Raw genomic sequence first — 13,116 nt, forward strand, 5'->3', positions numbered from 1 at the left:
GAGATGGTGCCACGCAGGGAGATGGCACGTGTTCGGGCCCTGGACCCCCTGCTCTTCCTCTCTCCTGAGGGCTTACAGCTCCCTGTGGGACTTATGCCAGGACACTCCTACCTCTGCAGGAACTCTTAACCCAGAAATCAACCCCAAATGAGCAGTCAGCCACGTGTGCAGTGGGCCCTTGGGAGGGCTTCAGCATGGCTAACCAAAAATGACATGTCCACTTCTATTTCTTTTAACTTTTAATAAAGAATAATCAAAAGCTATTCTTTAGAGACTTCCAAAAAGGTACAAATATGGTCTTAAGAAAAGGGGCTAGATTTTAGCAAGTTTCCAAATGTCATGCCGTTAAAGCTGTAGGACTAGAAGTGAAAAGAATATTCATTACAAATGAATTGTGGGAATCCCACCTAAATATTTTCTAGCCAGGAGATTTCTGGAACAATTAGAACAATTTTCAGCTGGAAATTCTGGGCCTCATTTTGCTTTTTTATTATTATTATTTTTTAATGCTAGAAGCTCAAACTAGCACATGGAAGGCTTCCAGAACTGTGTATTAAAATATCTCCTGTAAAATAGGCATAATGTCTGTTGCACACAGTTCCCTCTTATTAAAGACAGTAATGTTTCCACTTCTGCCTACCATAAATCAATTGCAGGCCTGCATGCACTCTCTGAAATAATGACAGCCATTTTTGCAGGCTGTGTCTTATCTCTCTTTGTGAAGGGAATAATGTCATGACACAAGAGCAGAGAGGATGGGGAACTGCAAAATGGCGAGGCTATTATAAATACCTTGATAGCTCATCGGGTAGTGTGAAAACAGCAGCCTCTCCGTGGCATCAGGTGCTTCTCTTGTTTTCCTCTGTAGGTTGTTCCCAACGATAGTGAGGTCTTGCCTGGGGTGGAAGGATGCATGCGTGCCAGGGTCAGAAATATTAAAATGTGGGTATTCACAGCCCCTGCTCTTGCAAAGAGTATGTGCTCTCAAACCAAGCCGACTTATTCCACATAAAACAAAACAAGCCAAGGGAAGGTAGAATTCGATTTGTTTTAAAAGAGAGAGACAAGCAGATGAAATAGGAGAAAGAAAAAAGAGACATTTCAAAAAGAGCTAGTGCCATGATTAGAAAGACGTGAGTGTAAAATGGGATTAAGGAGGCCCACCGATTAGGCTATAAAATGCCTTTGTTTGGCTTAGAGCACGTGGGCCCCTGGATGAGTGAATTGAAAAAAGTTCACCCTCTGGGTAGATGCAGCCCTGTGGACATATAGCTTGGCAAGCAGACAGAGCCTTTGGGCAAAGAAAACAGATAACCTTCCTCCAAGTGGTCTCAGTTAGCCCGCATTCAGGACTTGTGGCTTTGCCAATAAAGCATGGGTTGGATGTGGATGCCACTCCCCGGCCCATGGCTGGGCATCCTCAGTTCAGTGGCCAATTTCTCAGCCTCAGGAAGTGGCTTGGATTCAAGGAATGTTTCCATTCGTGAGGAATTATTTAGCCCCTTGCTTTCCATTGAGGGACTTAAGATGACATTAGCCTTCAAGTCTTGGAGACTCAAGACAAGCCAGCAGCATGAGTATCACTTGGGAACTTGTTAGAAATGCAAATTGTCTAGCCTTACCCTAGACCTACTGAATCACCCTGGAGGTGATTTAGATGCAGGCTCAACCTTTGAGAACCACTGCTTTAGCCTGATGGAGTTGGGTTAAGATAACCTCACCTGAGCCTAACAGCATGTCAGATATGCCATCCGTTAAGAGTATATTTAGAGAGTTTGTTAGCCAGGAATGTAGGAAGATGCTTTGCCCCTCCTTACATAGACATTTCTGACTTAGAGACCCCTGAGGTTTCCAGAAAGCTAGGCAACTGGGCTTCTATCATAGCATTTCCCAAACTATTTTCTATGGAGCAGTCATTTCCTGCAAGATGGCATTTGATGTTCTTTGAACAAGCAAAGTAAGTTTCTGGAACACTGCGTGCTCTACCCTCCTCTCATAGAATCATATTGTAACTGTTCACTCTCGTATACCTGGTGGCAGCTGGGCAATGTGATTAAGGCCTCAGTCTCTGGAATCAGATCACCTGGGTCCAAATCCTAAGTCCCTCAGCAAAGTCATGTAAGGTTTTGCTATTCCTTATGTGATCCATGGGCCAGCTGCGTCGGTAATATCTGGGAGCTTGCTAGAAAGGAAGGATTTCAGGTCCCACCACAGACTCACTGGATCAGAATCTGCATATTTAAGGAGATCCCCAGGTGATTTGTATACACCTTGGTTTGAGAAGTACTATTCTAAGGCATGTTGCTTGTCTTCCCCCTGCCTGTTTCCTCATTTTTAAAATAGCAATATTGATAGGACCTATCTCATGCTTTATCATGCATCAGAATCACCTGGAGCGTTTGTTAAAACAAAAATGGCGTGGCTCCACTCCCAGAATTTCTGAATCATTAAATCTGGGGATGAGGGCCTGAGAATGTGCATCTCTAACAAGTTCCCAGGGGATGCTGATGCTGCTGGTCCAGGGACCACACTGTGAGAACCCCTGCTCTAGATCATTCTAAGAGCATTGCTCTTTCCACACCAGCCCTGGTTTTCGCCATGAAGTATGCTATTTCAATCCTCGACTTTATATTTATTTCCTATCTTTTTTGCTGTTTTGTTGGAATCCTAACCCAGCCTGTAAATTCCTCTGGGCAGAAATCATACTTTCCACACTCTCTCATTTTCTGTTTTGTTAAACAACAAGTACATTTCCAGTGTGATTAATAATAGAATAAGGAAAAGGGAGAAAACTCAGACGACCAGCCACAATAAACAGCATCCACAAATGGTATCAGTCCTGGAATCGTCTCTAAAATCTACATTTCTAACAAGTTCCCAGGTGATGCTGAGGCTGCTGTTCCGGGAGCCACCTTTTGAGAGGCACTGTCATAGGGATTTTAAAAGGATTAAGTGAATTCTATCATGTAAGCCAGTTAACACAGTGCCTAGCACAGACTGTGCACTTGAAAATGTTAGTTAATGTGGCTTTTACTTAATAAATGCTCAGACAAATCCCGTTAAGTTGAACAACATATTTATCAAACTCACTTAGTTATGGAACTCTTTATTCGTGGGAGATATATCGAATTTTCAGTGGAAACAGTGCATTACTGCAGGGTGCTCGAGCTTTCCCATATTGCCAGTGTTTCACGGAGCTCAGTTCCCAGCACCCCCACACCCCGCCCTGCTTTTTTTTTAACACAGATTCAGGAGCAGACTGCCAGCAAAGCTCAAGGCAGTGGCTCATGGGATTTCAGGAGACCCTATCTATAATGGAGGAAGCAGAGATAGGAAAGTGCTGGGTAGAGTAGATGTTATCAGATCCTTGGTAGGGTGATTTATGAGCCAGTGCCCCCAACCCCAAGGCACTGTGTGTGTTGGCTGCTAAAAGCTCACAGCTCTCCTTTCCCAGAGAACTGCCCTCAGTCAGATGGGAACAGCCTATGACCAAGGACTGACTGACATGGGGTACAAGTGCTGGCTCCTTGCCTCAAGGTGGGATCGACTCTCGGGTCCACTTCGTGCTCCAGACCTCCCGTGGAATCAGACTGAAGCTGGACTCCAGTTTTGACCACATCCTTGCTCTGCTCCTTTCCTTGCCCTATTCTTCACCCCCTTTCTCCTGAGGGCACTCAATAAGTCACCGTGTCTCAGACTCTGCTTCCGGGGAGCCCAACATCAGACACCATTATCAGTGCCCACTGGGAAGTTGATTCAATTGGTTCATAGACTCAGAGGGGCTAGAAGATGATTCTACTTTAGGACAATAGCCATAGGTCTGAAAGACTCGCCACAGAGGAAAGGAAGTGTGCCCTGAAATTTCAGAGGAAGGATATACTTATGTCTGAAAAATATTACAGGAGCCAGAAGAAAATTTTGGACAAGCCAGAGTGGTCACAAGGGTCTAAGTGTCTGACAGAATCTTCCCCGGGCTTCCATATGCATCATCCATGTCATGCTGCTCTCTGTCTTTTCCCGGGACTTTAACTTCCCCTAGCTGTCCTGCTCGTTTCCTAGCATCCTAGCAGTTGAGTCACTGTGCATTACAGGGCACCTGATGTCTTGCTGGGAAGATTTACTCTCCCATGGTGTCTCTGGGTTGAGGTCCACTTCATGCTCCTGGCATCCCTCCTGCTCCACCCCTCCCTATGCCCATGCAAGCTACTCAGTTGCCTGTGGGCCTGGATTTCTGAGCCCATTCCTGCTTGATGAAACCTCTCCTTGTTTTCTTCCCTTGCATTTTCTCTTCTGCCTCTGTCTGGGGCTGAGACAGCGACTGACTGTGCTTCTTACTTATGCACTCTGTTTAAATCCCTTCACCATGTTGCACCGCATCCTGGCGTCTGAGCCTCTCACCATCCCTGGTCTTCGAGAATCCCTCCTGATTTCTGTTTCTGGTTTCCTGGGTTACTGCTCGATTGCCTTGACCTTCAGCACATGCTTGCCCTTCCGTCTGGGCTCGTCTCTCTGAACTTAACCTCCATTTCTCCTTGCCTGTGGTCCATCTCAGCACTATTTCCTATCATGGCTCTGGGCCCTCCTGCTCATCCCTGTCCTGCTGTTGCCTGCTCCCAATATGACAAGTGTGATTATCAAAAGGCCTATTTTCCAGAGATTTTATAAGACAACCTGCAATTTCCTATCCTTCGATGGAAGAAAGCCTGGTGGTTCAGGAGCTAAACAGAAAAATGTGAATTGTTCAGGGGGATGTACTTAATCCTCTGGTTTTGCTGGAAGCTGACATCGTTAAGAAGAAAAATAAGTAATACTGGAGGTGACAACAAAATAAAATTTAAACTCAATGCGAAAAATGAACGTTTTGCACTTAATCAGCCCTTTGCTGTTTGTGTTAGTTTCTTATTGCTGATATAACAAATTCTGCAAACTTAGTGGCTTAAAACAACACAAATTTATTACCCTACGGTTGTGGAGATCAGAAGTCAGAAATGGATATTCCTGGGCTAAAATCAAGTTGTTGGCCAAATTGCATTCCTTTTGGAGGCTCGAGGGACAAATCCATTCCCTTACGTTTTCCAGCTTCTGGAGGCTGCCTGCATTCCTTGGCTCGTGGCTCCTTCCTTCATCTTCAAGCCATCAATCACATCACTCTGACCTCTGCTTCTGTCACATCTTCTCTGACTCCGACCCCCCTGTCTCCCTCTCTTACATATAAGGACCCTGTGATTACGCTGGACCCACCTAGATAACCCTGGATCATCTCGTCATCTCAAGATCCTTAACTTAATCACATCTGCAAAGTCCCTTTTGCCATGAAAGGTGATGTACTCACAAGTTCCAAGGATTAGGATGTGGACTTCTTTGGGAGGCCATTATCCTGCCTACCCCACTTTTCATGACTAATTTCATGGTTAATTTGGAGAGCTCTGCTAACACCAGAATATGCCACATCCTAAGTATTTTATACGCCTTCTCATTTATTCATCACAATCACTCCATCAAGTGAGCCCCAGTGTCAAAACCAATGTACACATGAGGAAACTGAAGCCGAGAGAAATTAAATCTCCTGCCCGAGGTTGCACAAATTTGCTTGCATTTGTCTTGTTATCTGTCCCTGTCCTGTCTTTCACTAGCTCCATCCCTGTCCTCTCACAAGTATCCTAAGTAACCTAAGCCTCCTGGGAGCTCACTTGTGACTGCGGGGCCACCAGCCCCATCCAGGAGAGGTTGCCTTGGATTTGGAAACAATCACAGATGAGGAGTTTTATACCAGGTTGGTTTATTTATTTTTTGTCTCATTATTTTTTCTGCCTGGCTTTTTTTTTTTTTTTTTATATTAGTTTACTTTTCTTTTTGGTGAGGAAGATCGGCCCTGAGCTAACATCGGCCAATCCTCCTCTTTTTCCTGAGGAAGACTGGCCCTGGGCTAACATCCATGCCCATCTTCCTCCACTTTATATGGGATGCCACCACAGCATGGCTTGCCAAGCGGTGCGTCCGTGCCTGCCCGGGATCCAAACCGGCGAACCCCAGGCCGCCGCAGCGGAGCACGCGCACTTAACTGCTTGCGCCACTGGGCTGGCCCTGTGCCTGGCTTTTTATATACTTCTTTATCCTTAACATTCAATATTTTTCTGAACATGTACCACAATTATTTTGGTTTTCATAAATTTTATCAAGTAGATGGTGGGCCATTTCAATCTGAAGATTTAGGTCTTATTTTAATTTGAGAACATGACCTAATATATCTTGGGATATGATTTGTGATCCGTTGATATGAACATGATCCATTCATTCAGCTCTCTTCCTTAGGACGCCAGTTACTTATCTGGTGGTTAGTTGTCTGGTGTCTGTTTTCTTCATCAATTTGTCTCTCTCTAGTTCCTTTTATCTTTGCTTCCTTTACTTTGTGGGTTAATTTTTCAAACCTGTCCTCCAAGTCGCTGATTTTCTGCAATGTTGATTCTGCTGTTCACCTCTGATGCCATTTGGAATTCTGCAAACGGCATTGCTTGTTTCCTGTAATTCGTCCCTGGGCTCGTCTGGGTTTACTTTCTTTCTTTGTACTTTTCTTTATCCACTCACCTCCTAGCCCAGGTTTTTTAGAGTTCATGTGTTGACATCACTCTTGGTCTCTCCTTTTTACCCCCTACATTTCTTGGCCGTTCAAAGCATCGGATGTCTGCAGAAAAGCCCTGTGTCTCATGAGCTGTCTGTTTGGTTGGGACATATGCATTTTTGCTTATTTCCCCCCACCTCCTACACAACATCCCTCCCTCCACTCTCTGTTTTTGCCTTTTTTTTTTTATCCTCAGTTAAGAAATTGGTAGCAAATAGGTAGATCCCGTTAACACCCATTACCCACTCTCCCACATTTGGGAACAAGGGTGCTGGAGGAGGTGAGTGACGAGGGAGTAGTTACCCCCACATCGGAGCAACACACATGCTGTTGTCAGGACAGGCTCTGAAGCTGGATGCTCTGCATTCAATCCTAGCTCTGCCATTTCCAAGCTGTGCAGCCTTGGGCAGGCATTGTTGCTTCTCTGAGCTTCAGTTTCCTGATATATACAATGGACATAATAAGTGTGCCCACCTTATGGATTTTCGTGAGGAATTAACAAGAAGGCATGTAAAACACTTAGCCCATAATAGCGCTTAGTCACTATTAGCTTAAAAAAGAGAGAAAAGATGAAAGTGTTTATGATGTTATAAATAAATCAGGTTAGAAAATACCCACCCAAAGCCTCATCCCTCCCTTGTCCACATCCACCACAGTGGCCCTGAAGGGCCTTGCTCAGCAATGAGGAAGACGGCCTCCTTTTGGTGACCCCATCTCTTCGGAGGCCCTCCCAAACATTCAGCCAACTCTTCCTCAAATCAGGACACATTCCTGTCATTTTCCAAAATTTCCTCTACTTCCTCATTGCTCTGTTTGGGGAAAGGGAATTGTGTGTGGTGTCTGGTCAGTTCTCACAGTTTGATCAAGTTGTACCACCTCTTGCAAAACTGTATCAGGGTATGAGGCAGGTGGTTGGCAGTTTCAGCCCTAATGACCTCCCCCCTTCCATTCCCTTGTGTTCGTTTTTGTTTGGTCATGTTGCTTAGTGGGAGTGCTTTCTGGAGTGGGAACGGGTTATGACTACCTTTCATACTGTCATGGCTTTTAAAAAATACCATTTATTTTTATTATTTTCAAGTATAGAAGCATTACATTTGAGGCAGAAAGTCTAGGGAATGCTAAAAAAGTCAAAAGAAGAAGAAAACCATCACCTGCATTCTCCCTGTCCAGTCTGGAGCAAGTCCGATGGAGGCCTTGATTACTCTGTGTTTGTTGGCTTCCTGCTCACTGCCCTCCCCTGCCGTCCCACCTCATCCACTTGGTACAGCTGAGCACCGTGGCTTTGCTCCCCTCCGGTGTCCCAGTCCCGACATATCACTGATGGGGGCGATGAAAGATGATGTGGATGAAAGTAGGTCACGCATGTGGTGGAACTGTTTACTTTGTGCTGGAAGCGATGAAGATCGCATCTTGGGAAATTCGGGGGATGGGGAAACTAGTAAATCTCAAGATTTCCCTAAATCCAACCCGACAATTAAAACACTCAATTTTTCTGAGTCTCACCAGCTATCACAACTTGCTACTGTGGAAAGATCTCATTCAAACTCAGAATATCACACCTAGGATTCATGATGGTAAAGACAAAAATGCTTGTGCATTCACCTTGATTTTAGAAATGTTTACCAAATCGAGAGGCTTCTGGGCACGGTGCTGGAGATGGAAAGAGCAAAGTCCTGCCCTCGGGAACTCACAGTCTACAATGGGAAACACTTGTAGCAAAACTGCATGGGAAGTTTGCACCATACATAAGAGAGTGAATAGCTTCTAGAGGTGGTGTGACAAGTCAGGGGAACTTACTGGAGATGGTGATGAGCTGAACCTGGGTTTTTGAGGGAGAGGGAGTATCCCCAGGGAGACAGGAGATTCCAGGCAGAGGAAAGAGCACATGCCAAGGAGGAGAGGTGTTGAAAAGCCCCCATGCACACTCTGCCCATGGGGACAGATTGGTCCCTGTGGGGGGCTCAGAGGCTGTGGGTGGGGTACCAAGGCACCAGCCATGGGGCTGGGGCCAGGCTGTTTATTACCACTTCATGGGCTGTGTTTTCATTAACCTCCCTGAGTCTGTCTTTGGGGAAACCCTGTGGGTTCTGCTTAAGAGATGAAGGAAAGTGGGAGGAAGGTTAAGGGGCTGAATGCCAACTCCAAATGCAGGCCAAGCAAGATGTTTAGAAGGGGGTTGTGCCCTCTCTTCTTACCACCGGGCATCCACCCTCTTGAATCAGCTCACTAGCAAAATGAATCAGATCACTTGCAAAAACCAGCCATAGAAACTCCTTCTTATGGAAAGTCATTGGCCCCAGGGGCGTGGGGACAAGTGGAGCCTCTGTGCTGGGGGTCACCCAGGAGTGTATGATGATAGGATTTCTCCTCTCCCTCCCTTCCTCTGTCCTGCAGCAATGGAACGGAAGGGACACAGCCCTCATGGTCACCCGCGTGGTCAACCACAGGCGCTTCTCGGCCACGGTCAGCGTAGCAGACACTGCCCAGAGGAGTGTGAGCAAGTACCGCTGCGTGATCCGCTCTGATGGTGGCTCTGGCGTGTCCAACTACGCCGAGCTGATCGTGAAAGGTGAGTGCCACCAGCCGTGCCTCTCCCCAGGTGGTTGATTTTATGGGGATCTCTTGGCCTTGTCCTTGGAAGGGTGGGAGGAGGTAAGGCACCTTTTCTCATCTGCTGCTCCTCCCCCCATTCAGTAGAATGAGACAATTGCCAATCCCCCACTCCTACACACACACCAAAAAAGAGAAGTTATTGTAAAATCCTGCAGTATTGCATTGTTATTCGAAGTTGAATCTTTACATATAGGATCCATATGTGAAAGCCCGTGGGATATAGAACATAGCAGACATCTCCAAATTTGGCATTATTCTACATTTAAAGTTAGAATGAACCAATGTCCTTGTGTTTTGGTGGCATTCTATTGCAGTGTTCAGAGTACAATTGTTTCTGAGGGATTTTTTATTCAAAACTTGATATAACGACAATATTTTGGAAGGACTTTGGAAATAAATAATCCCCCACCCCACTGGCCTTGGTTCAATTCTTTTCAATTTTCTTGTTCTTGTTCACCTTGGATTTTGTTGACATGCTTTCCATTAAAATATGCATATCCCTTCCTTTTCTGCTTATTTCAAGGAGCTGGATATTCCGTTTATTTCTGAAAGGCTATATAATCTTTATTATAATGCTTAATGGTTGTATACTATTTCATCAAGTGAATCATCCTATTTTTTTAAATCTGCCTATTTGTAGTCATTTAGGTAATTCCAGGTGTTTTTGTTTTTGTTTTATCTTTCCTTTGTGCGGGCAACAATTAACACCTCAATGGAGTTCTTCAGAAGAGAACATTTTTATTCTGTTGAACCAGATTATTTCCTCAGATAAATTCCCTCAGGGTAGAGTTGGTAGGCCAAAGAATATGAGCATCTTTATGGATTTTTCTTTGTGTTGCAATATTGCTTTTGCAAAAAACAGTTTGACAATTTACACTGGAAAACAGCAGCGTATGGATGTACTCATTTTCCAGCATTATGTTCACCGATTAAAATTTTAATATAGCATAATTTAGTGAATGAAATAATGAAGCTATTCATCTTATGCTAGCTGTAGACTGATGACCTATGTGTTTGAAGGTAAAAACATTGATCAACCCCCCAGAAGCCTCCTGAGTTGGTTTCCTTAGTCAAAGTATGGGTTGATATGAAATCCTTGATCTCTGTTTGCTGGCCCCCATGTAACTGGTAGCCGGGCGTGGACCAGACTAGGGGTTGCAGCCTGGAATTCTCTCTTCTGAGCTGTCCTTATTCTAGATGGATATTCACATGGCTGACCATTAGTCATCACTCGGGTCTCAGCTTGAATGTCACCTTGCCGTCTTCCCTGAGAGAATTTCCCTGGCCCCACATTCTGGTGGTCGCTTTCTATCACATAACCTTGTCTCTTTTTCTACATAGCACTCATGACACTTCAAAATTATTTTTTTTCCTTTATTTCTTTACTTGGTAATTTTGCATCTCCCTCTCTAGGATATAAGCTCTTTGAGAAGAGGGATATCTTCTACTTGGTTCATGGTTCACAGTAAGTCCCTCGAGCTTAGCCGAGTGCCTGGCACAAATGCTGAGCGCATTGAACCATTTGAAATCACCAGTGGTTGACTATTTTGACCTGCACAATCAGTCATTTTATAAGGCTCAACCTTAAAATATTTGTTGAATGATGGATGAGTGAATGAATTACTGGCCCCAGCAGGAATTCATGTCATCACCGTAATGCCGTGAACACTTCAGCTGAATATCAACAAATTAGGCAGTCATGAACAAAACAACTAACAACAACAACAACAAAAAAATCATCTTTAAAATCGTTTACATTGAGTGCCATTAATATATAAAAGAAACCATCATTTTGATCACATTAGGCTCACATCTTCGCTTTTGCAGTGCCGTAAGATTGATTGGTATGACAAAGTGGCCTTTGCAGGCCTTTCAGGTGCTCAATGATTATGTAATTTCCTGAGCTGTCCCCTCTGGAATGCCCATTAGACCTCTTTTCTCACCCACACCGGAATGGAAGCCTCATGAGAGAATGCACTGTGCTTTCTCATGCTCTCCACGGTCGTGCCAGCACCTTGCATCTGCCTGGCACAAAGTTTGTGATGAAAGAATAGGGTGAACAACTATAGGAGCTAGTGTAGCATTCTGAGCTTTTCATATACCATCAAATGGAACCAGAAAATGCTAGGTCCATTCTTTCCTTATGTCCCCAGTTGTCGGAGAGGAAGTGTGGGAAGCCAAATCCCTTTGAAACAGAGGATCTGATTTCCATGGTGTAGCATCATTGCCTTTATTTGGAGGGGTGGCCAGGGTTTACTGGGGCAGTGTTTTATCCTTTGCTGGTGTGTCCCGGGCCAGAGTTCAGCCTGGAGGCAGCAGTGCACAGTCAGGTTTGTCAATATGGTTCAGGAGCCACCACAGCTCTGCCCCTCTCACCTGCAGCCCTCGCTGCTCCCTTTCAAGGGATGCGCTGGGTGGCCTCCTTCAGAGGTCTCCTTCACAGTGGGCGATGGCAGGTTGGCAGTCCCTCTAACCTGACCTTGTTTTATTACACCTTGATGAAATCCTTTAGGGCATATCACTGTTTGTAGTGCCCATTTTTTCCCCTATGGCATTTTTTTCCTTTTTACATTCAGTTGGTGGTGAGCTAGAAGGTGGGCCCCTGGAATGTAGAAGTCGCTTCACATACATGATCTCATTTAGTCCTAATTGTGGCTCTGCACCTTGGTTTTACTTGAATTCATATTATAGCTGAGAGAAGAGCCGCAGCTGGGTTGAGAAACAGAGAGCAGTCCTAAGGGGCAGAGCCGGGGTCGAACCTGGGGCTGGCTCATGCTGTTTCAGCCACACCTAGCGGCCTTGTTGGCACCTGGTATCATAATGTCGTGAACAGTGTTGAAAGGGTCCAGACAGCAGGCCAGGCTCATGACAGGAGTCCCCGGACCTGTCGCTAACTTGCCCTTTTAACTCATGTCCCTCCTCCCACCACTCCCCACCTCTCTGAAATGGAGTACTAATTTCTAGGTTCCCGAAGAAACGAATTTAACTCTTCCCTACACACACACAGTGTCTCCAGAGGGGACACACACACACACTCCTGAAGAGCTAGTGGTACCCAAGCCAAACAAGAATATGAAAGGCAGGGGCACCTAGAAGCAGCAGTAACCAGAGGAAGCCTGTCACCCTGGAGCGTGTGGCCAGGAACCCATCTGAAGGCAGCAAACCAGAGCATTTGGGGCAAATCGTCTTATGAAGAATGACTCACTTACTGCTTGGAGCCCCTTGCCGTGCCTGAGCCAGGATGCTATAATTATTTAATACCGAAGTATTTGTACTTGTGAAAAAACAAAAAAAAAAAGGAAGAATATAAACCTTCTTTCAGGGAAGGGAGAAAACCTGAGAAACAAAACAAAACAAAAATGTTCTCAAGGGCTAAGTGCTCTCCCAGGGGATGGGGCTGCTCCTCAGATTGAATTTCCTCTTCCTGGTTGACACATCACACAGATGGTGTGGGCTGAGGGGCAGGGAGCTGACACTGGGGCATCACAGAAAAAAAACCACCCCTGGGCAGCTGTTTTTCCAAGTTTCCTGTGTTTAGTTCCAATTCAGACAGGAAAGAACTCTGGAGCAGGGATGCTAGGGTTTGAATCCCTGCCCCTTCTCATCCCAGCTCTATGACCTTGACCATCAAACTCTCCCAGCTTTGGCTGGCTCATCTGGGAATGGGGCTATGGGATTCCCTCCCTCAAGGGGTATATGTCCTGAGGATTAAATGAGACAATGGATGTAGGAGGTCTTAGAACAGTGCCTCTCCCACTGCCCTACAAGTGTTTGTTAAATAAAATAAATAACTTGCCAATGTGGGTGGGATTTCCCAGGTAAGAAAGTGAAAGATGGTGAAGGGCTGGCTGGGTGGGGACAGGGCACCTGACCCTGGTGCCGAT

At 45.4% G+C, this 13,116-nt stretch overlaps 1 protein-coding gene across 1 annotated transcript in view; it reads left to right on the top strand.

The window, feature by feature from the left end:
- The window catches only part of PTPRT (protein tyrosine phosphatase receptor type T), a 1,015,836-nt gene that overhangs the window by 379,304 nt on the left and 623,416 nt on the right, over positions 1–13,116 (top strand). The window contains exon 6 of the mRNA XM_087445249.1: positions 9,014–9,188. Within this exon, the coding sequence (XP_087301375.1) occupies positions 9,014–9,188 (175 nt within the window). The remainder of the gene's footprint in view (positions 1–9,013; positions 9,189–13,116) is intronic.

The sequence above is a fragment of the Ceratotherium simum genome, chromosome 21 (genome assembly GCF_057802395.1).
Source record: "Ceratotherium simum simum isolate JZ-2026a chromosome 21, ASM5780239v1, whole genome shotgun sequence".
Lineage (NCBI taxonomy): Eukaryota > Metazoa > Chordata > Mammalia > Perissodactyla > Rhinocerotidae > Ceratotherium > Ceratotherium simum.